At 42.8% G+C, this 23,673-nt stretch overlaps 1 protein-coding gene across 3 annotated transcripts in view; it reads right to left on the minus strand.

Moving 5' to 3' along the window:
* The window catches only part of CNKSR3 (CNKSR family member 3), an 86,201-nt gene that overhangs the window by 13,651 nt on the left and 48,877 nt on the right, over positions 1-23,673 (minus strand). For 2 of the 3 annotated variants that reach the window (XM_032836391.1, XM_032836393.1), the window contains exons 2-7: positions 19,319-19,482; positions 12,642-12,844; positions 12,101-12,188; positions 7,272-7,313; positions 4,438-4,557; positions 2,187-2,246 (exon numbers count right to left, since the gene is read on the minus strand). In XM_032836391.1, the coding sequence (XP_032692282.1) occupies positions 2,187-2,246; positions 4,438-4,557; positions 7,272-7,313; positions 12,101-12,188; positions 12,642-12,844; positions 19,319-19,482 (677 nt within the window). The remainder of the gene's footprint in view (positions 1-2,186; positions 2,247-4,437; positions 4,558-7,271; positions 7,314-12,100; positions 12,189-12,641; positions 12,845-19,318; positions 19,483-23,673) is intronic. The other variant, XM_032836392.1, reaches the window with a different exon arrangement.

Consider the following 23,673-nt stretch of genomic DNA (forward strand, 5'->3'; position numbering starts at 1 on the left):
CTTGATTTGGGCTTAGGTCATGATCTGGGGACCTGTGTGAGCTTCCGAGCTCAGTGAGGAGTCTGCTCGAGAGGCCATGTCTCTCTTTCCCTCTCCCTCTGCCCCTCCCCCTGCTTGCACTCTCTCATTCATACATACATACATACATAACTAACCGGCATTCTGATCTGAAAGTCACAACAACCGTTAAGTGCTAGCTGGAAGGCTGTCCCAGAGCTGGCAGCTGGCATTTTCTACTGCCATTTAAGTGTAAAACATGTAGCATTTAGGGTCAAATACCCAGATTAAGCCCTTGAGAAGTAGGATTTTACCTACGGTCCCCACCCCCATCTGTAAGATTTAGCAAGTGTCTCACACATTCCAGGTACTCTGTGAACACAAGCTCAATGACTGAAAAGAATGAGTGACATTCTCAAATGGATTGCCAGAAGGAATAAGACAAGTTTTCCCTTTTTTGATCTTTCACAAGATGGAAACCGCCTGTGTCTCTAGGGTGACTTCTGTATAATCCTGCATGGGATCAACTACATCCACGTCAACCCTGAACCTCTCATCCAGTCTTACTGAGTCTTGTAGGAATTCCAGGAGAGTGTACCTTTGCATTTGACATTTTACTTCATTCAAAAGCAGCTTGTTTCGTCTCTCATTCAACTCTCATCCTCAAAGCCAAAGGACGGGGGGGCTGGTTTGAAGAGGAGAAATCTGTGTGCCTTCTGGCAGTAACAGGATAGCGAACTACACATCTATCCAAGATGAAAACTGCTTTAAGGAGACCAGGGAGAGTCTGCAACCACACAGGTCTGGTGGTTAATTAAACAAGGCAATCACTAAATCGCTGAATGCAAACTTAAACTCTTTAAAAACTGAAATGACCTTCACTGTCCCCCTGAATCCTTCCAACTCCCAAACAATGTACCAGTGGTACACAAGTATGTTCTCATTTTGGTTGACCTGAAATATACCAAGCCTCTGACAAGAATGAGGGATGAACCAAGTAATGAATTACGCATTTCCTCTTCTGCACCATCCCTGACCTAAAAGCAGAACTTCCCGTGCTGTTACCACCTATCAGGTGATATGCCAAAAAAAATTCCTATCGCTTCTCAATGTGTTCTCACAGCAGCTCGACAAAGAAGGCTTAGACACCACCATCTTCCACTCATTCCTCTCCCAGATCCCCACACCATATTTAAAATTCACTGACTACCTTCAGCAACGTCACTTCTTTCTTGCTATGAATATCAAGCTTGTGTCACAAACCCTCATCAAAGATCATGCCGTTTTATTTTATCAAAAGACGCTGCAACTCGAGTTCAAAATTCAACACGTATTTCCAACAGATCAGAGGAGTTACCAAATTTCTTCTATTTTTAGAAATTATTTCCTCTTGTCTTAGTTGATTAAACAGCAGATTAGTTCCACAGACACATGCTTCTTTCATACAGATCCAGGAAGCTATTCTAACATTTCTACCCTCATATCAATGTCATCAAAAACTAGCCATATTGTAGGTTACAAAAAGAAAGCATTCAATTAGCTCTACTTTTTACAAATTCAAAATGTTAGAGGGGCTCAAGAAAACCTTTCACGGAGCAGCATTTCCAAAAGGAAGTGAACAGTGTACAAAGACTCTCACAGGAAAAGCAGCCCTGCTTTTTCTATTCAAAAGATTGGGGGCGGGGGGGCGGGGAGGGTACTAAATTTCAGTATCACGCCAAATATTACAAAACACAACTCTAAAAAGTATCTACACTGTGTAAAAGTCCCAAAATAGCTGCTCTGGTGATCCATCTAAATTCCATTAAACATCAACAAAAAACTGTATTTTACACATATGGCTACTAATTTCAGTTCTTATAAGAGTGGTTTTCAACCACAAAGAGATCATTGTTTTTAGACTTATGGGTTAACACTTCCAGGGTGCAAAAGGAATAATTAACAAAGGTGGGGGGTAAAAACTGGGCAAGGTATGTGAACAACAGCAATAAAAGACAATTTAAATAATAAATTCCCAACAGCTGGGGATAAGCAGTATGCTAGCAACAGAAATAAACAAAACAGCACCCACGCTCTCACCGCAGATAATAAAATAGGATGAACACGTTGGAACGAAAAGTATAGGGACCATGCGTCACATTTGTTTAAATACACGATAGCTTTTACATTTAACGGATGTGTGCACTTACGTTCTCTGTGGTTCCAGTAATCACATGCAATCCATCATAGGTTGATTTGATGTACATGCCCTAGAGGGAGTCACAAACATATTAACTCATTACTCCAACATTCAGAAACATAGCCGCCAGGAAGACTTCATCTTATAAAACATTAAAGGCCAATCGCTTCGGGACAACGCTCATTTCTAAGCCGCCTGAAACACTGGGAAACCAGAGCCAAGGAGCAGTGAAGGGAGCTCACAAAGGGAAACACTCATGAAAGAAATCAGGAGCCGGATCTCTCTGGTATTATAATTTGTGTACTGGGCACAGAGAATTTTCCCATAACTCTGGGGACTCGGAAGGCACCTTCTCAGACCCACGGAATGAATGAGGCATTTCAAACAAGAACTGTTCTCTCCTGACCATCTCTTGGGTGACACGATATATTCAGATAAATGGGGGATCAGCAGTCACCACGGGTGACTTGCTTAAGCCACCAGCAACCCGGACTAGGATACATGAGCCAAGATTATTAAACAACATGGCACAGGGAGTAAATCAGAAACAGGCACGGCTCCGTTTTAAGGGAAGGGTAAAGCCAAATGTGCTCCCGCTGACAGGCCTGGTGAGCAAACTCACAGGCAAATGCCGTACCATGGAGGAAACATTTCCACTGTTTGATGTACCACACATAAAAAAATTTTATTAAATGTTTATAAGATTAGGGGGAAGAACAAAAAAGTCGACTGGGCAAAGAGTAGTATCGAATTTGCAATAACATATCAAATCTGCAGTAATGTAGATCTTCCTCAGAAATCATTTTGACCCTGAACTTGTCCTGCTCAGCAACCTACACCACTCTGTAGTAAGAATCTCATCAAATGCTAACACCTTCAAGGGTCTCCCCATTCCTCTCCTTTCCTGTTTCTTTCACTCACAGAGGAATCCCCTTCTCCTGATCTATGCAACTCCTCCTTCCAAAGCATTTGCTTATAGAACTTTCCATCTGAAAACAGCAAGTCTACTTCTGCCCATTTGGGGTATTTCTCTGCTTCAAGCCAGAACTATGAACTCACCTCCAGGAAGTCTTCCCTGATTAATCTACTATAATCCATCAGGTGAACCCAAGAAGTCTCAACATGCATATTGCTACGTACTAAGACTGAACTTGTCAATACTCAGTTGGTTTTTGTTTTCCTGAGAGTGGAGTCTGCCTTGGTGTCTCCCCACAGCTACCTACACACTAGGCCTTCCTCCCCGCCGCCTTCCTCCTCCCCGCTGCCTTCGTCCTCATCAGTGCCAGCATCAGAACCTGCACAGCCACCAAGGACTGCATGGGAACCATGCGTCCAGCAGCTGGTACCCAGCACTCCTCATCTAATTTAATGATTTCAACAACTCTGTGAGGCAGTAATTATTAGTGTTCACTTCTGTCAGATGAGGAAACCGAGCTCTCTCAAACTCACAGCCCTGAAAAGCTCATCAGGGAGCCTTGTAGCCTCCCCGCTGGAAGATGTAGGTACCGAGGCACAGATCCAGGGAAGGAATCTGCCGGTGTGTACGCTCAGGGCCTGTTCGTATAGGGCTCGTACAGCGCTTATGAAACATTTCTGAACTTGTTTTTAAGAAATCATTTTGTTTCACCGGCTCTTCTCACATTCATCCTAAGTGCTAATACAGACTTTCAGAGCAGATGTTGTTTTGTACCCAGAAACCATCTTTCCTTTGTGTAAATGTTTTATATCTCCCTGCATGGCCAAGTCCTAAAAATAAAATTGTTAAGACAATTCCTTCAAGATATGAGAATATAGTTTAAAAACTGTATTTATTTTTATACACCGAAGACATAAAACATACCAACAGTTCAAGATGGTAAATTCCTAACTGAATAATGGAAGACAATTGAATTTAATTCTATTCAGAATCATATTAAAAGCAATAAGGAGTCAGGAAAAAAAAAAAAACTTTAATAAATGATAGTATGTTATTATGTGAAAAGGAAACAAGTATTTCCGGCACCTGGGTGGCTTAGTGGGTTAAGCCCCTGCCTTCAGTTCAGGTTATGATTCTGGGGTCTTGGGATCGAGTCCCCAGCCAGGCTCTGCAGGGGGTCTGCTCCTCCCTCTGCCCCTCCCCTCACTCATTCTCTCAATTTCTCTCTCTCCCACAAATAAATCAATCTTCAAAATAATTAAAAGAAGAAGAGAAAAGAAAAAGAGAAGAGAAGAGAAGAGACAAGAAGAAAGGAAAAGAAAGCAAGTATTGCTAGAATTCTTACCAGGCCTTCCCCAGGTTTAACGTTTGGCAAGTGAACCTCTTCCAGACATGCACACTGGCTCATAACAGGATCCGCAGTAGATCGTATTGTTTTGTCACAGATGCCATTTAAAACCTTGACCTCAAGTTGGGAGAGGCAAACAGGGAAGGTTCGATCATTAACCAAGTTTATCTCAATCTGAATTTTAAAGAAATGCACTTCCCCCACAATCCTGAGCTCCTACCAGCAGTCATTTTAATAATGCTACTCCAGGAAGCCAAGGCACGTGAACTTTGCATTTGCAATCTGTAGAAATGGTGCCACTACTTGGGGTTTGTTTAAAGCGTACAGCTCTTCTAAGAATTACGGCCACTAAAAAGCAGAGACTGCACAGAAACCCCCATTTGGTGGTGGAAGAGAATCACCTCTTCCCAGCCTTCTGCATGATGTCTTAGCGATCACTCACATTCTGTGCCTATCAAATACTCACAAGGCGAGAAGAATTATTTTTTTGTCTGCAGCTGTTTTTTTAATAGATTTTCTTTTTAAAGCAATTTTATTAGGCTTGCAAAAAAACTGAGCACGAAGTACAGCATTTCCCTGTACTGCCTTCCCCACCCCAACACAATTTCCAGTAATAGCTATAACACGGCTAATAAGAACAAGATACAAAAACATTCTGCATTAGTATGGTACATCTGTTACAACCGATGACCCAAAACTGGTAGCTTTTTATCAAAAGAGAGTCCACAGTTTCCATCAGGGTGCACTCTTTGGGGTGTATAGTTCCATGGGTTTTGACAAACACATAATGTCATGTATCTACCACTATATACCATACAGACTAATTTCACTACTTAAAACCCCCCTGCTCCACCTCTCTCACCCTCCCCACAATGAACCCTTGGCAATCACTGACCTGCTTACTGTCTCTGTCGTTTGGCCTCTTCCAGAACGTCAAATAATAAGAATCATACAATATGCAGCCTTTTGAGCTTGGCTGCTTTCCCTTGGTCAAGTGCATTTAAGGTTCTGCCCTAGCTCTTCATGGCTTTACAGATCATTTCTTTTTATAAGTAACTGGAATATCCTGAGTATTCTAAATGACATTCTACTGTCTACATGTGCCAGTTTATATAGTCACCTACTGGAGGACATCTTGGCTGCTTCCAAGTTTTGGCAATTGTGAATAAACCTGCTATAACCTTCTGCGTAGGTTTTCTGTAATTAGGTAAACACCCAGGGGTCTAACTGCTAGATCAAAGGGTAAGAATAGGCTTGGTTTTGCAAGAAACTCCTGCAGTATCTTCCAAAGGGGCTGTACCATTCTGCATTCCCACCAGCAATCAACTACTTCTCTAATCCTGGCCAACATTTGGTGTTGTCGTGTTTTGGGTTTTAGTCATTCTAATAGGTGTGTAGTGGTGTCTCACTACTGTTTTAATCTGCAATTCCCTAATGAAACTGGATGCTGAACACTGTTCCCTATATTCATTTGTCAAATGCCTATCTTCTTTGGAGACGTCTGTTCAGATCCTTTGCCCACTTTTTAACTGGGTTTATTTTCTTATTATTGCATTTCAACAGTTCTTTGTATATTTTGGATACAAGTTCTTTATCTGGTATGTGTTTTAAGAATACTTGTTCCCTGTCTTTGGCTTGTCTTTTCATCCTCTTAACACTGCATTTCATGGAGCAAAGTGTTCCATCTCAAGGAGATCTACCTTGCCAATTTTTCTTTCATGGATTCTATCTTTGGTGTTTTATCTAAACATTCATCAGCAAACATAAGGTTAACCTAGATTTTCTCCTGTTGTAATCTAGGCAATAAACAGATTCATGCTTGGGGCGCCTGGGTGGCTCAGTAGGTTAAAGCCTCTGCCTTTGGCTCAGGTCATGATCCAGGTCCTGGAATCGAGCCCCGCATTGGGCTCTCTGCTCAGCGGGGAGCCTGCTTCCCCCCTCTCTCTGTTTGCCTCTCTGCCTACTTATGATCTCTGTCTGTCAAATAAATAAATTTTAAAAAATCTAAAAAAAAAGAGATTTGTGCTTTATACTTAGAATGTATGATCTTTTTAGCGATGGCTCACATTCTCCGACCCCAAACATTGACAAGGTAAAATTTTTGAGCCATGAAGATCCTTGGTAAGTGGTCTCCAGGTAAAAATAACCATGGTTACATGTGGTGGTTTCCTCCAGTCAGTTTCATCTAACCTTTCAAAATTAAGCCACCAAAGAAATCAGGAAATTCCAAAGAGAATTTTTTTTTTTTTCCAAGGGGGAAAATCCAAGAAGTGACACTTTTTACATTCCCCCAATTTGTTTAGCCTCCCTATTTATGGAAAATATATTTATAGCTGTTTCATTGCTAAATTCCTCAACATCAGTGGGAGGAAGGCCTTATCAAAAGAGCACAGGCCAGCTTATGTCAAAGGGAGGAAGCAATGATGACTAAGTCACAAAATTTCTTTAAACAATCACAGCACATCCCCCCCTCCATCATAAGGTTTTTGCCAAGGATTTTTTTTTTTTAATCAAAATGTTCCTAAAGTGCAATCTGCAGATCAGTGTACCCTTGATTACCAGCCTAGCTAGTAATTTAAGTATAACTGTACCTACTGAAATGTTAGGAAGAGAGAGAGACCTCCATCTACCCAAGCACAGGAATTTTCACAGTAGTCATTTTCTTGTTATTAAATAACTTTCATTCTTCCCTTTTGACCTTAAGTCCCCAAAACCCAGTATTTCAAAGTATATCCTGAAGGAATTAGCCACAGAGTTCTTGCTCGAATTGATGTGAGTCCCACTGGTTTGGGGAAAGGAATTTTACAGTAATTTTTAAAAGGTATACTTACTACAGTTAAAACTTTATCCTCCATTTCTGCTACAAGGCAATCCTAATGAAGGAAAGAAGAATAAAACCGTAAGAGCTAAAAATTTCCAAGACTGTTGGCTTAGCTCTACAGGTACTTCCTGGAGCCCAAGATGTGGCTGCACACCCCTCACCCTGCAACCCAAGGAGTCCTGCACTGAATTCAGAGGGCACAGAGCGGGGCATCCAACCCCTCCCAAGGCTCTGCTCTCTCCTGACCAAAGGAGCTTATCATCCAAGGAATGCATCTGACCAATAACTTAATCAGAAAACCTATGAAAAATAACTGAACTGAAACCCACCGACCATCTAGACTGGGCAGAGAACAGTAAGCCAGTAGTCAAGTCCAGGAAACCTGAACAATGGCTCCTGAACATGACCCCACGCTCAGCCAGCCCTTGGCCAACAAGCCAGGAATCTTTTAGCTCTGGGCCTGCCTATAAGAATAGCTTTCAAATAAGGGCTTGAGTAAACGTAGCCACAGAAGTTTATTTTAAGCACCACCGAGATTAAATCAGATATCTCAGTTCTTAATAAATGAAAAAGGTTCAACAAAACATTCATTAACACACTGCCAAAAAAGTGGTCTTGAGGTATGCTATTGATGACATTAAATAAAGGGCTGGAATGCAAAGCATTATTTACTCAGCTTGAGAACAAAAGACTCAGAACTGTACAAACCCGGTTGGCTGATTACAGGAGTCACCACTGTCCTCTAAAAGTGGTCAGAGTGAAGCCGCTGACGTCAGACTCTCACAGTTAACCTTCTAGAACTGGTCTACAGCAGAGGTGTCCCACCCACAGGGCACAGTACACAGAAAAAAAGGGGACTAGATTCTTTACAGTTCTTTTGCACCATTAAGTCTAGTCTAATCCCAAACTAGGACATCCTAATTCTTTCATGGACATGAAAGATCTTAATCAACGCTGTTGGAATTGTCAAAGATTTTTACTTCAATCGAAAGTCATTTGAGTTCATTTTTCTACTATCACGGGGTTGGGGGGGTGCTGGGTTAGAAATGTATGATACTCTACCCTATACGATTCTGTAATCAGATTTTTGGTGTCTTCCTAAAAAAAATTCTCTACTAGGGCGCCTGTGTGGCTCAGTGGGTTGGGCCTCTGCCTTCGGCTCAGGTCATGATCTCAGGGTCCTGGGATTGAGTCCCGCATCGTGCTCTCTGCTCAGCAGGGAGCCTGCTTCCCCCTCTCTCTCTGCCTGCCTTTCTGCCTACTTGTGATCTCTCTCTGTCAAAAAAACAAATAAAATCTTAAAAAAAAATTCTCTACTAGATTAAAAAATGTGGGAAACAATACTACTCCATTGCTCCCCAAATTTACGGATTCTCAGGAAAAGAGCAGCCAAGTAAGGACATGCTTTAAAAAAGAAGTTTAGAAATGTATTTTTACATGCGTGAATCTGATATAAACTCAAACTACAGAAGCAATTTCTCTAAGACAGAATAATCATAGCTCAAAAATGTGCTGTTCCTCCTCCCTCTTGTGCACAGAACTAAACCATCAACTACTACCACAGTTCAACCCCTATTAAAACCACTGGAAAGAAAGAATTATTAAATAAACACCAATCTTAGCAAACAATACTTATGTTGTCTTGTGCTAGAAATAAAACTAATCATACGTGTTTATGATTTTTTACTACAAATCCCAAAATGACGTGAGCCCTGCCACCCTCCTGAGATAATCACCCACAGACAGAGGGCTCCTCTCGATACACCAGAGCCCACAACTCAAGGCAGCTATGGGCTCTCGTGGTTCCTGACACTTAATTCCCTGACAGATCCAAGAAGCCACCAAGAAAATGGGCTCCCTGCAGCATTGGAACCAAGGTGTGAGAGGGACTCTCCTGCCTCCCAAAACTGTTCCAGTCAGCACGAAAGAGCTCCCTTTTTACCTTCCACCACATGAACATGGGTTCCCACACCTGTTCCTCCTGGGAGGAAGCAGCTGCAGGCATGACTTCATGTTGTTTGGCATAAAGGCAATGGGATGGGAAAAAGAAGTTCTGGAACCAAGTCACCCCTCAGGAGCCAGGCAGTGGAGCTGATCTCTGTCATATCCCTTGGGTCACCCAGATCAGCAGACTTAGGCCAGCCTGCCGGGCAGACACCCCGCCAGAGCCACCATCAGTGCCCCTTCCTTCAAGGCTCTTCCTCATTCTACCTTCTTATCAACGGAGGAGGCTTCAGCAACCTGTCACCCTCTCTGTGCTTTGTCTCTTCCTCTGTAAAGCAGGCATGATAAACCCTAACTCAGAGATGTGCTGAGAAGTAAATGTGATAAAAAAAAGATGTCACATGTACCTGAGACACAACCAGCACCCAGTAAATGCTCTCGTGGCTTCTTTCTCCTCTGCTTCCATGGCCATCTCACTTCCTGTGAGAAGTCCTTCTGGGCTTTCTATTGCTCATTCTCCCCATTTTTTTCCACAGTGGAACTCTAGTGCCTGCCATTGTCATTTCATCTCTCACCCCTGGGACTACGGTTTTCATGTCATTGCCACTTCACAAGGACAGACTGAAGATACAGCCCTTCCCACCCGAGTTTCCCTCGTAGGACAGTAGAGCCTGAAAACTGGACGGGAACTCTATCTGTGGACTTGGTGTGGGATGGCAGCTGAGGCACACTTACAAGAAGGGTGCAGTCTCCTCACAGGGGAAAAAGCAGCAACTCTTTACCCTTCAGATCAGGAGACAAACACATTATCCTTAAACGGAAGGATGCAGACAACGTGACAAGAAAGAGAAGGGCGGATGACAACACAGGGAAGAAGGGAAGAAAAGGAGCAGAAGGATAAGCAAACAGCTCTCCTCACGGACAGAGACAAAAGGAATAAGACCCAAAGAGAACATGTTCCTTGTCACTGGAAGAAGGACACAACTTTCATTCCTTAAATTTCCCAGAGAAAAGGAATAAACGGAAAAGACAGGTTTCTTCCGGAAAAGTCAAGAGACCTTCTGCCAAGAAGTTCTGGAGAAAACTGTACTTCTCCTCACTGGAAGAGAGTGTGAAGTCTCCTGGCTCATTCAGTCTTGTTGCTGCTGTCACACGGCATATAGAAAAAGGCATTCAACTCATTCATCAAGTTTGTTATTTCTAATTTGTGTGCACACAAACATTCCACTTGCCAAGGCACCTGTGTTCTCTAACTGCTAAAGAAAACATATGTTCACAAGAGCTAAACATCTTTCTCAATCTAAGTTCATAAAATGATACTCCCATGTATATTCATATTTTGCCAGTTTCAGACCATCCTTAAAAATTGTTCAAATTTAAATAAACAAACAAAAAAACACCAACAACAGAAAAAAAAGAGAGCAACATACTTGTCGACTTTCTCTCCTTAAATCATCAACTTTGTTTCCAGAAAACCAGTATAAGGCATGATTTTTTTATATTTCCTACTATATGCTATTATTTCTTGTGGATACTGTGCTTTACATATTTTATCTCATTTAATCTTTATACCAATCTTTTGAGGTAGATATTATTATTTTAAAATAAAATATTTTACATTATTTCTCTATATCTCATTTTACACAAATACATACACGTGGTCAAGTAATATTCTTTGTAAATGAAAGAAGTGCTTCTTTTCCATCCTGGGGAAGAGGGGGTTTGGCTCTTTTGCTCCATCCCCAATTCTCTCCCTGCCAAAGAAAACCCAACTTTTCTTTTCTTCCAAATTGCCTACTGCACTTACTCCTTTGTATACAGGTTTTTGGATGTGTGTGTATTACAAATACATATATACCTACATTTTTATATTTTGGGGGAGGTCACCATTTGCCATTATATTACACTTCTTTTTCCTTTTTTTCTTATTCAACAATAACTGCTAGAAATCCTGTCAAATCATCTGGTAAGGTAAATATTAGTATTCCCATTTTATAGACAAAAAAATTGAGGTTCCTAAGTTTTAAGTGACTCATCCAAGGTCCCAGGGTTAATTAGTGGTAGAGGTAGGATTTGAACCCATGGTTATCTCTGAAGCACCCGCTCAATGAGCACCAAAGGGAAAACCAAAACCATACCTCTTGTGTCCCCTGTTTGGTTGAATTTCTCCCGATAAGTGACAAAGTCTCATCAGCTGATTTGTCAAAAGTATTATCTCATTTGTTTAAACACACATTTAAAAATCACTTCTTCTCACGTGCCAGGCAGTGTGGGGCCCGCAGAAGGGGCAAGCGTGACGAGTCGGTAGGGAGCCTTCTCCTGAGGTGAACGGCTCAGGATCCTAGTTGCCATGGTGACATTTTTTTTCTACCATCAGTTCGTAACAGTCAGTACCTCTGTGACCATCAGGAAAGCACCCCAAGACGACACAGGAAGCCCTTTTCCTCCAGACAGGCACAGAGTCATGCCAGTCCATTTACTCAAGCATCGCCTTCTCAAGGAAGGTCACCCCTGCCCCATACCTAAACCTGAATTCCTCCTCAATCCTTCCCGTGCTCCTTCCCTCCTTAGCATTCCTTAACTTAAGGCCATGCAGTTCCTCCAGAGCTTCTATTAAAAAAAATTAAGTGCTCAGACAGTTTAGAGAAAGTACAGGCTGACTAGCTCCATTATGTTAAAACAAAAGAAGGCAATCTTTGATGCAAAGGCCACTGGTTATTTTCCAGAAACCATCTGTACAATGCATCTCATTAAAAGCCTTTCATCTCTCCCCAGTTGCGAGAAATGGGGATAAAATGGCAAGGGACAGAAAAGCAAAAAGCACGTGATCCCTGTGAGGAATTGGGCAGGGCAGAGGGAGGAAACAATGTTAGAAAGCAACAGTGATGTACTGACCTTCTGGACGGTCGTGGTAAGGTCCAGGCAAAGCTGAATGATTTTGTTCTTGGTTACTGAGAAATCCGTGATCCCTGTAAATGGAGCTCTAGAAAGCAACAAATGTTCTTTTAAAAAGGGGGGGCTGGGGCACCAGGATCCCGCACCGTACACTGAGAAGCACAGCCACAGCACGGGCTGGTTTCAAAACCTGGTCATGCAACTGCTTCCTCTCAAAAACGGGAATCCAAACAGAAAAGAGACAGAGAAGTGCTAGCTCAAAACACATCAGAAGTGAGCCAAGAGAATTCCTGTCCCTCCAGAGGTCAAGCGCAGCTTCACACGGTTCCAGGCCTTCCCCAAGGGGAGCTTAATTGTTCCTACTACTCACCCTTTCAGGAGCTTCCACAGGGACCCCAAAACCCCCCACTGAGCCAGATCTCCTGCAGTGATACAGTGAAAGGGACAGGCAAGGGACCGGCTCACTTCCCCGACAATGGACAGGCCTGTGTGCAGCTCGGGCCCTCCCCCCATTGGACAGTCAAGGCCATGCATCACTTACCGGTCCAGCCAAGCCAACAAGGCCTTAGCAGCACCTATTAGCTCCACCACAGAAGTCAGGAACTCATTGGGGGGCTTGTGGGAAGTGTTTCCATCGTAAGCCAGACTTTTCCGCCGGCTACTTATGTAATTTTGTAAGTTGTGAGAAGATGCTCGCAGTTTCAGAACTAAGTTCTTCATATTGTCAGTTTCCAGGCCATAATTCTGTGGAAAAGAAAATCAAAGAGAAAAATTCAAAACAATCAACAACATCCAAACTCTCATAATTACCTCAAAAGCCCGCTGAGCAACTTGAATAACTCCTACGACAGCCACAAAACCCTACATGATTTACCCAGAGGGCTGATCTTTCCCACTCCAACCTCTTCTGTCCTTCCTCCAGCGTACTCCCATCCCAGTGACTTTGTTCTTGCTAGTTCCTCTTTTCAAATGGTCCTGCCACAAATATTTGCACAAACAGCTCTCTTTCATACTTACCTACTAGCCCAAAGGTTCCCTCCTCTTTGAGGGTTCCTTGACTATCTAGAACAGTTTCTTAGCCTGAGGCTTACTGACATTTAAAGCCCACTGTCTGTGTTTTGGTTGGGTGAGGAGGAAAGGGAGGATTCCTGTACACTGCAAGACGTTTAGCAACACCCCCGGCCAACTGCACCCTCTCCCTAGTTGTGACAACCAAAGATGTCTCCAGATATTGCCAAATGCCCCTTCAGGTAACTCTTGAGCTCATCACCAAGTGTCACCTCTCTGAACCGACCTGTTTGGCACCATCTTTCTCCACAGAGATGCAAAGTCTGAGAGAGCCAAGTTCCGTGTCTGGCAAACCACCATACTGGCAGCACAGAAGACAACAGAGTAGCCCCTGAGTGGATGCATTTCCACCAGGTGAGACTCACCTGCCCAGAAACAGCATCACTGACCAAATGTCAACTCCCCTGAAGTGTAATTTCCACCTCTTGAGTTTCTCACCTGTGTTCTTTCTGGATAATGTTCAACTGACTCAGGTGCTTTGAAAAAATGAGTTTTGTGTGATAGATAGAGAACAAATCCCAGAAGACAACACCTACATCTCAGATGACTTTGGCGGGAGGTGGCATGAATTTCTGTATTCAACCACATGTACATATCCCAAGTTGGTGTTTCTTTATTTTAACCAAAAAATGAAGATATTTCTGGGGTCTATTATACTGTTGCAACAGCATTCCAAAGTCAGAATGTGGTGCCATTTAAATTCTGGGAAACAGAATGACCAATAAAATGGAACATTTACTCTCTGCCATCTCGAGACTGGGCTAAGTCCTCAACAAGTGTTATCTCAGGGAAAGAGCACATGAAGATGGGAATGATAGCATATCTATTTTCTAGGTGAGGAAACTAAAGCACAGAGCCATTAAATAAATTCTCCAAAGTCACACAGCTCATCCGTGGAGCGGTGGGCTTGCAAGGAAGGCCATCGGCACCAAGGGCACAACGCTTCAATCGCCATGCTGCACAACCCCCATCCATGCTCCCTGCCCAAGAGAGGACAGAAGGAGAAGACAGAAAACAGGACGGATAGTAGATGAGGAAAAGAAGAGTGGCCAGTGGCCTTGGATCTACACAAACTAACAAGCTGCTTACCTCCCCCCAAGTTCTGTCTTGACCTGCTCCATGCCCTGACGTTCAAGAAGTCAATGTTTGCATAGTAATAAAAGTTCCAAGTAATTTCTGGGGACATCGGCTACAGACACTATAGCTGGGTTTTCACTGCAGTGAAATGTTCGTGAAGCTTAAATGTATGTTGTTGCCTATAATAAAATAAAAAGTGCTTTTTTTAAAAGATTTTATTTATTTATTTGATAGAGATCACAAGTAGGCAGAGAGGCAGAGAGAGGGGGGAAGCAGGCTCCCTGCCAAGCAGAGAGCCCGATGTGGGGCTCGATCCCAGGACCCTGAGATCATGACCTGAGTGGAAGGCAGAGGCTTTAACCCACTGAGCCACCTAGGTACCCCTAAAAAGTGCTTTTTAAAAATTTTAGGTAGACATTTTGAAAAGAATGGAGTACAACCAAAAAGAAAAAAAAAAGAAAAGAAGAAAAATAACTCCTCAGAACCATTAACCGGAAGCTGTCTTTTGCAAGCTTTAAAATTTTCACAGATTCATAATTTCATAATTTTACAAAGTAAAATTTCATAATACATATGAGTGTTTTGTATTGACAGTAATGTTCTATCCAAATCTTATATTCCTTCATTTTTTCCTGTCATTTTCTGCAGACTAAAATATGACTTTGTCCTTCAACAAAGAAGACAAAAATATGAAGATGGAGTTTCAGCGTGCTTTTTAAATCCAGAGAATCAAAGACTCACAAGTGAATGGATAAAGAGCCACATGACAAGCTTGTTTTGAAGGACTTGTGACTGATTAAAGGAACTGTCCCCTCATTCAGTCAATTACTCAGCCTGCCAACTTCTACCAAGAGTTCTGAACTAAAAGCAGAAAAGTCAGCTTTCTAGACTAAATGTCACCAGAAATGACTTGGAACTCTTTGACTACACACAACATTTACTTCTTGAACTCAAAGAGGATTAAATGCACTTTAGTACAGCAAGAAGTGTTAAACCTCCATCTTCTACAAACCTACCACTTTTAATATAAAATAAAGGGGGAGCATAGCTTCTCGTTAACCGGTTCTTTTCAATTCCACTCAATGTGCTCTGATTCTGGTTTCCCACCCAAAACAAATCACAGGACTGGACGGAGGGACAGATGCAGCTTTAATGGAGTACAATTTTAACAAGATAGAAAGGAGGAGCAAAGGAAGGATAATTCCTTCCCTTTCCACCCCATTCCATACAAGAAGAGAACAAGACACTGATTATATTCATGCAAGAGAACCTCTAACGCAGAAACAGTCAGGAAAGGATGACTGACTTAAGTGCCCCACAATGAAAGACAGAAAATGAATAATTTCCCAGACCAGATTTGATTATCTTCATTAATCTTCTCCCTCAAAGTTGTCCCCTTCAGAAATTATGCTAAGATAAAAGGATAAAGAAGATACAAACCAAGAAAGAAATGAAACACGAGTCTCTGAAAATCTATACACACACAGACCCCCTTGGGCTGGGGATCTTGCTTCATTAGAGCTCAGCCATCCGGGGTTATTTTCTGGTCTGGTTGGGGAAATCACACAGGAGGCATTAGAGAAGGAAAAAGGCAGAGTCTCACTCTTCTGGTGCCTTAAGTACATACACACATTTTAGCTAAGATGAACCTTCTCCTTCTCCTCTACCTTCTTTCTCCATTCCTCCTGATCTAACATGTGTGATTAAGGAGGGCCAGAGACACAGTCTAAACCATCTCACTGACTTGGCACAACTGAGTCACAACCTAAGAGATATATTCCACATTCTTTTCCTAAAGGCATTTAATACACTCATCAGCAAGATCCCGTTAAATTCAGACTTTTAGCAAAGGTTACTTTCCCGGCATGATTTCTCCCCATAAAGAAGGAGAACATCTTTTCATGATTTGCCATAGATGGGTAAAGGATGAAATGAGTACTCTCAGGGATATAAGAGTGCACAGAAGTGCTCTGGGCAGGTAAATACATTACAGGTATTTCATTCAATCATACATTTAGGGACATCACTTGATATGTGCTACCGATCCCCACTTTATTCCCTTTCTCAACCTACTTCAACCTTAAACAATATGCGGCGTCTGGGTGGCTCAGTCAGTTAAGCGTCTGACTCATGTCCTGATCTCATCAGGATTGGGAGATGGGAGTCCTTGCAACCGGTTCTGAGCTGGGCATGGAGTCCTGCTTGCGATTCTTTCTCCCTCCCTGTCTGCCCCTCCCCCCTTACACATGCTCTCTCTCTCTCCAAACTAAAATCTTTAAGACATATATAAGGTTTCTAGTTAATTAACTAAAAAATATTTAATTTATATATAATTTACATACACACACACACACACACACATACACACATACACATATGCCTTCCTTAGTAACTAGGGTCTGGTTGATTTGGCAATGAAAATGGGTTACAATTTTACTTTTTTACCCTCAATCACACCCTCCAGACCAGTGCTAGTAAACAGAACTTGCAGTTAGGAAAATGTTCTCTATCTGCACTGTCCAAATATGGTAGACACCGGCCCCCAGTAACTATGACCTAAAATATAGTTTAGTGTGACCAAGGAAGTGAATTTTAATTCATTTTAACTTATTTTAATTTAGATAGTTGCATGTGGCAAATAGCTGTCCTGCTGAAAGAGCAGCTCTAGAGTCTGCCCCGGACAGGGGGAGAAAACCTGGGCTCCGACTCATTCAGTCCTGAGAAGTGGTCTTGGCTCTGCCTCACAATCAAGTCCCCAGGTCAATATTTGCAAAAGGCAGTGGTGTTGTCTCCTGGCTCTCTTCTCTACCCATGACTGGCTGTCTCTGGGGCCATCTGCTCACTGGTTTTGGAATCTTTACCCATAGCTATTCCCTAGTTTAGACTTTTATCCATTCTATCCTCCCTGTTCTCTCCAGAACTTTCCAGTGGTTTTGTTGTCTCCTCTTTCTTCTACATTCTATTCATTTCCTGTCCATCACGAAATCAACATCCACCAAACTAAGTTTACATTACAGCCTCTTTTATAACCCTAGGGCCAACTGCAAATAGACATCAACTGCCCAAGGGATGGGTTGTTCAAGGCGAAAAATTATCACCGATTTATATATACAAAGGTCTATATAGTAGAAATGCATTAAACAGATAGCATTTAATAACGAACATATGCATTTCAACAGGAACATTCTATAAGGATATTATATTATATCAAGATGAAAAAACATTTCACTCCAATGCTCTAAAACCCTGTGCAACCCAGAAAAGGCGCAGTCATGTGAGAACACCCCCGTGCCCTTCTTGTCCAATGCATTCACTGGCATTCTACTGCACAAAGCACGTCCAGAATGAGTTTGAGGTCAAACTTTGTCTACAAAGGAAATTAGAAGGAAATTGTAGGAGATAAAATACAGCTTTAGGTTCTGGCATTTGTCCAGTTTTGTTCCTTTCGGTCCAATATTTTAAGAGGCAAGGAAGGGGTGAGAGCAGAGAGGCAGCTGCTATGTTGATCACCTGGCTTGCTACACACTACATGCCTCCAATGGACCCTTCCTCCTCACCTCTCACATTGCAGACTGCAAAGTCATTTAGCTCAAAGCCCTTCCTCAAAGCTGAAAGAGACAAATCAAACGAGCAGAAAACATGGAAAAGTGATCTTCCCAGAAAGTATAATAAAAGTAAACTCAAACATGTTTCACTGTATTAAAAAAAAAAAAAAACACCATACAGCTTTAATAATACACAGGACTCTTAAGACATCTTCTGGGCAATGCAACACACACATTCGAGCACTGCCACATCCAGAAAGTTTTACTGTACAGATGGGGAAAATAGACACCCCCGTTTCCCTGGAGGTCACAGACTGAGGAGTGTGGAGCAGAGCCAGGACGAGAATGCAGAGAGCCTGCCTCCCAGGCCAACACTCACACCACTTGGCCACAGCGTCTCCCCTGTGGCAGCTCATTTATCAACCACAAATAATTTCCCCATTACTTCTGTAAACAAGAGCAGCGCATCTCAGAGCCGGAGACAAAGCTCTGTCCATTTTAAGAAGAAGAACTTGCACAATGCGGAGAGTGTTATACAATCGATGGAACGCAGAGCAGCCGTGGCACCGTAATCGGGAGCACATTCTTTCCCACCATTCTCAGTGATGTAATTGTATATACCCCTGGCTCAGGTTCGCGGCATTACTTAACCCGGCCTGAATGCCACGGGGTGGGTCCAAATCCTGACAGTTGGGGAAAGTGCATCCTGGACATGGCATGGAGACAGACAGATGCAGATCCCACCGTGTGGCAGCCAGTTAGCAGACACAAGGCCCTCACAGGTGTTTTTAGCCCACGCAGCCACGGATGTCGGGCCAGAGTCAGAGCCTGGCAGGACTGAGCTCACTGATGTTCCACCCGAAGCTCAATCATCTTCAGAGTGTAACTACGCTCACATTGTTTCCCATCTAGCTTCCATTTCATAGGCTGACTGCAGCCCTTCAGCTATTTAAATATCACAAGGACCTGTGAAATATAAAAAAGGTTTCATGGTAACAAAAACAGGCACGAAAATCAGAACCTATTTCTCATTTCAGTTTAGAAGACAGCACTGTCATTCAGGACGGTCTCCTTCTTCACACTCTCCACAGAAGATAAGAAAATGAGACTAACACGGACTTTTTTCTGTGAAAGGCAAGCTGCTTCTTCAAGGGCAAGACAGTCAACACACTGGACTCTGGGGGACCCCCGGGTCCCTGGTACAACTACACCGCTCTGCCACTGTGGCGTGAGGGCAGCCACAGACAACACAGAAATGAACGGGCAGCGCTGCATGCCAATAAAACTTTATTGACAACGATAAAGGGCCAGGCTTAACCTGCAGGCCACAGTTTGCCACCTCTTCGTCTAGATAATGATTTCTTTTTATGCTGTTGCTCCTTTTTTATGCTGTGTTCAGCTCAAGCCTCAGTTCAATGAATCATTAATAAAAAACAACGCTAGGCTCAACCACGAATGTTGAGGATTTTGACAGAGTAAGGTTCTAAAGAACATCATCATGGCACAAATCATCTTTTCCTGAACTAACCAGTGCACAGAGAAGGTCGACAGCCTCCAACACAAGTTCTTGGTGTCCAATGCGCGTGACCCCCAGCTCCTCAAGATCCTGATGGGAAATCTGCAGCAGCTGCTCTCCATTTATCTTCTCCCGTTCAAACTTGGGGACATACTGCTGCAGGCAATCATCTAACCCTACCAAAAAAAGCAGAAGTCCATTATTGTCATTTTGTTACCTTGACTCAAAACATTGCCCACATTTAAATCAACCTCAGGTATCTCCACTCATGGTCTAACTATTCCACTGTTGATAAACAATGTATATCCCACCTGATGGGCCCTTTTCAGATGTGTCTTCAGATCTGCACAGCTTGAGATTTTCAAATGGATTTAGCACAGTTTCATGACAGTTAACCTTTCCATCCCCTTTCAACTAAAAGAATAAACACTAAACCCTTGCCAACTTGGAAATGCTGGTTATATATACTAGACATGTTTGTTTGCCAGGCAGGGATGGGACACCAGCCCTGTCCCAGCACCTGTGATCCCAGTGGACTTGCCAATCAAGAGCCCTGCCACAGTCGCTGGCCGCAATATTCTACCCACTGGCCAGTTAGAGGTTCAAGGATGACCAAGCAGAACCAATCAAAATCTTCCCTGATATTTGATATATGGACACAGGAAGACAGAGGTTCTTGCTTTCCAGCTGGAAGTCATAAGGATACAACTTTCAGAATACTGACAGTCACTTTCCTGATCAGTTTTCTGAAAACAAATCCACGTGAGAGAAAGAAAATGCTCCAATAATTTCCTATATGCTCCTAGATCTACTCGGGCTTAAGGATCATTCTAGACCTATAATTTTTCACTTAAATTAAAATAAATTCCCTTTCCAGCTTCAGCTTGTTTGTGTTGGGTTTCTATCCCTTGTGACTGAAAAAGTGCTGATGAATACAGACCCCAAAGGAGAAGACACCAGCAGTGGTACCAGAGAACGGCAATGGTCATTGGGTTCACTCATGGGACTTCTTCCAGGTCAATAATACTGCTGACAGTGTTGTATTTTAATGCTCTTCTATAATGACTAAAATAGTTATACAACTAAGCCTCTCAGAACTTGGGGTTCTTTATGCCTATACAGAGAACTCTCTGGTCGACTTGTTTCAATGGTTTTACTGGAATAAAATTTTACACTGAATCAACTGGTCAGTTCAAGCCTAATAATAAATGCCACCTTAGTGTTTCCAACACTGAGGCTTATAAAAATTTAATCCCACACAGAGGATGAAAATTCAACTTAACCAGCCTAAAGTAGGTGGAAGGCATGCGGCTGTCCTCTAACACACACACACACACACACACACACACACACACACATACACACACACCCTCACTGAGCCCTCACCAAAGCTCTGCCAGGTGGGTACTCTGGTACTGGGTTTGGGCCATACTAACGTCTGTGGATCTTAAAAGCCGATGTGCTAGGCTAAATGACACCTCTGCCCCACACACTGTCATCATTTGCCTCCTGAGAAGATATAAAAAGAACAATGTCCTTATCACTATTTGGGTTCTCCATCAAATACTGGAAGAGGAGGTAAAAAACATATATATAAGATGATCCGTCAGAAACTACCCATCTTCCCTCCAGTGACACCTCCATCACACGGCAGGCCAGATTAGAGACACTGACATAAGCCCAGCTCCACTCTGACAGCTGAGAGCCACAAGTGGCCATCAGGGCATGCGAGTCAGACACACCCCGGAGACTACCCAAGGTGGCAGGTATGAAGACGGAGCTCCAGCCCCAGGGCTGCAGGGGCTGCGCTCCAGGACCCACCACCCAGGGTCGTCTACAGAGCAATGGCGTCAATCTACATGAGCAGTAGTAACAAGCGCCCAGAACCAAGGAAAGCCTCCTGACAGCTCTCTTCCCAATCTCTAGATACCTAAATTAGGGCGCATGGGGAACACATAACCTGTCCACAGCCACACGGCTGGTAAGATGCCAAGAGAAGGATTTTTATAGCCATCTTCTTCAGCTTGCTCCAAGAAGAAAAAGCCTCGAATTCAGATCAAGGCCTAATGGACACAAGCTCTGTTCCTTCACATTCTATCCATGAAACATGGGATTATAAAAATTCCCCTCCATGCATCTTCCCAGATAATCAGTAAGATCTAATTACAAACACTTATTAAGAGAGAATCACGAAACCTTAGAGGTACTTAGAAAGTACTGTCATTGAATCTGAACAAAAAGTCTTCATTACTATGAATTTCAGCCTAAATCACTTAGCCAGTTCTAAGCCAGATCACGAGCAATATCCTGCAGTCCTCTCTCTATCTGGATGTCCTCCTCCCTCGCCCATTTTTCAGCTTTAAAAGGAATTTTTGTTTTAATTATCACAAAAGTTTAGGACAACCGTGTTATACATTTAAACTTTGTTATGGCCAAATTGTGTCTCCCCAAAATTATATGTTGAACCTAACCCCTAGCTCTTAGAAAGCAACTGCATTTGGAGATAAAGTTTTAAAGATGTGATTAAGTTAAAATGAGATCATCAGGATGGGCCCTAATCCAAGATAACTGGTGTGTCCTTATAAGAAGAGGAGACATACATGGAGGCAAGATTGTGTGAAGACACAGGGAGAAGAAAGCTATTTACAAGCCAAGGAGAGAGGCCACAGAAGAAGCCAGCCCTGCCAATGCCGGGATCTCAGACTTCCAGGCTCTGGAGCTGGGAGGAAACTAATTTCTGTTGTCTCATGACCCGGTCCGTGGTGCGTTTTCACAGCAGCCCCAATAAACCAACACAAATGTAATAGGGTTTCAGTACCTCTTCATCCACATGTCATAAACTCTTTCTTAGACAAAATACACAGAGACCAGGGACCGGCAGAATTGAAATCCATGTTTACCGGGCCAAGCAAGTTCACTGTGCAAAGTAAAGCATAAAACAGAGATTCCTATCAGTTTTCATGGGCACAATAAATAAGTCCATTAAAATTAAAGGGAAGAAACCAAGCACCATGAATGTTCATTAAACTTCTTCCCTGAGTAATAAGTAGAAATGAAGATCAGGCCAGATTCCTCTTTTAATTAACTGAAGAATTTCACTGAGGGAAAAGGATTTCAGGAGTAGCTTGAGAGCATGAGGAGGTAATCTGGACACAGAGAAAGCTGTGGGGGAGGTGCAATGCGGGTTCTTGATAGGATGAAAGTTGTCCACATGATCAGAGATTGAGAACTTGAAGAATACAGAAGAAGAACATTTCCCTGCAAGGAGGGACAGAATGTCCTTGAAGATTCTGAGGAAATACCAATGACCTAACCTCAAATAATTAAAAATCTCTAACACGTAGGAGAATTACCAAGTAGGAATGCCATGTTGCTCCCTACCTAAAAACAGCACCTACAGTGGCATAAAGACCTCTTCCCAAGGAATACACATGCTGAAGACGCTAGGTTTTCAGTAATATTGATCCAGTCTTGGCTCCTGGTTGGCTCAATGGGTTAAGCCTCTGCCTTCAGCTCGGGTCATGATTCCAGGGTCCTGGGATCGAGCCCTGTATCGGGCTCTCTGCTCAGCGGGGAGCCTGCTTCCCCCCACCCCCTCTCTCTGTCTCTCTGTCTACTTGTGATCTCTCTCTCTGTCAAATAAATAAATAAAATCTTTAAAAAAAAGTATTGCCCCAGTCTTATTATTCCAACATGTTATGGCCTATTATTCACATCCCACTGATCAGAATACAGTTAAACATTTGTCAACAGCTAAATTAAACTATTATGCGGTCCCACAAAGGACAGGAAAATCCCCAATTTCAAGTAAACTGATCTAATCATTTTAGAATTTGCAATACACGCTTTGACCCATTTGTCACATGTACCTATTTGCCAGATCCTTGCTTCGAGGAATTTACAGAACAGCTAGTGGAATGGAGAGAAACACACATCATTAAGTAAAATTAAACACATACCATTCAGACAAATTAAACACATAATTCAATGTGAAAGAATCAGGAAGGAAGGAAAAGGAAAGGGAGCTCCCAAAGAATGCATACCACAGGGAGAGAGGCCCAGACTCCCTCCACTGCCCCCAAATCTGGCACTTAATACTCTCAAACTTTCAAAGAAATCCCAAGTGGGAGAAGGAAAACAAGCAATCTCTCACCCAGAGGTAGAAGCAGACAGGGCCATGGTGAAGAGCCTGGGTACCAATTCGAGTCCTGCTTCTTGCTTAGGGGAACAAGTGACTTAGTTCCCTGGTTTGTAAGACAGGGTACCAGCACTGCCTACTGCACAGACCCGTAACAAAACTGAAATGTCAGTTACTGGTAATGGGCTGAGAACACCATGAAGCACACGGTAATTACTCTAATGTGATT

Source organism: Lontra canadensis, unplaced genomic scaffold (assembly GCF_010015895.1).
Source record: "Lontra canadensis isolate GAN:19392208 unplaced genomic scaffold, GSC_riverotter_1.0 scaffold92, whole genome shotgun sequence".
Lineage (NCBI taxonomy): Eukaryota > Metazoa > Chordata > Mammalia > Carnivora > Mustelidae > Lontra > Lontra canadensis.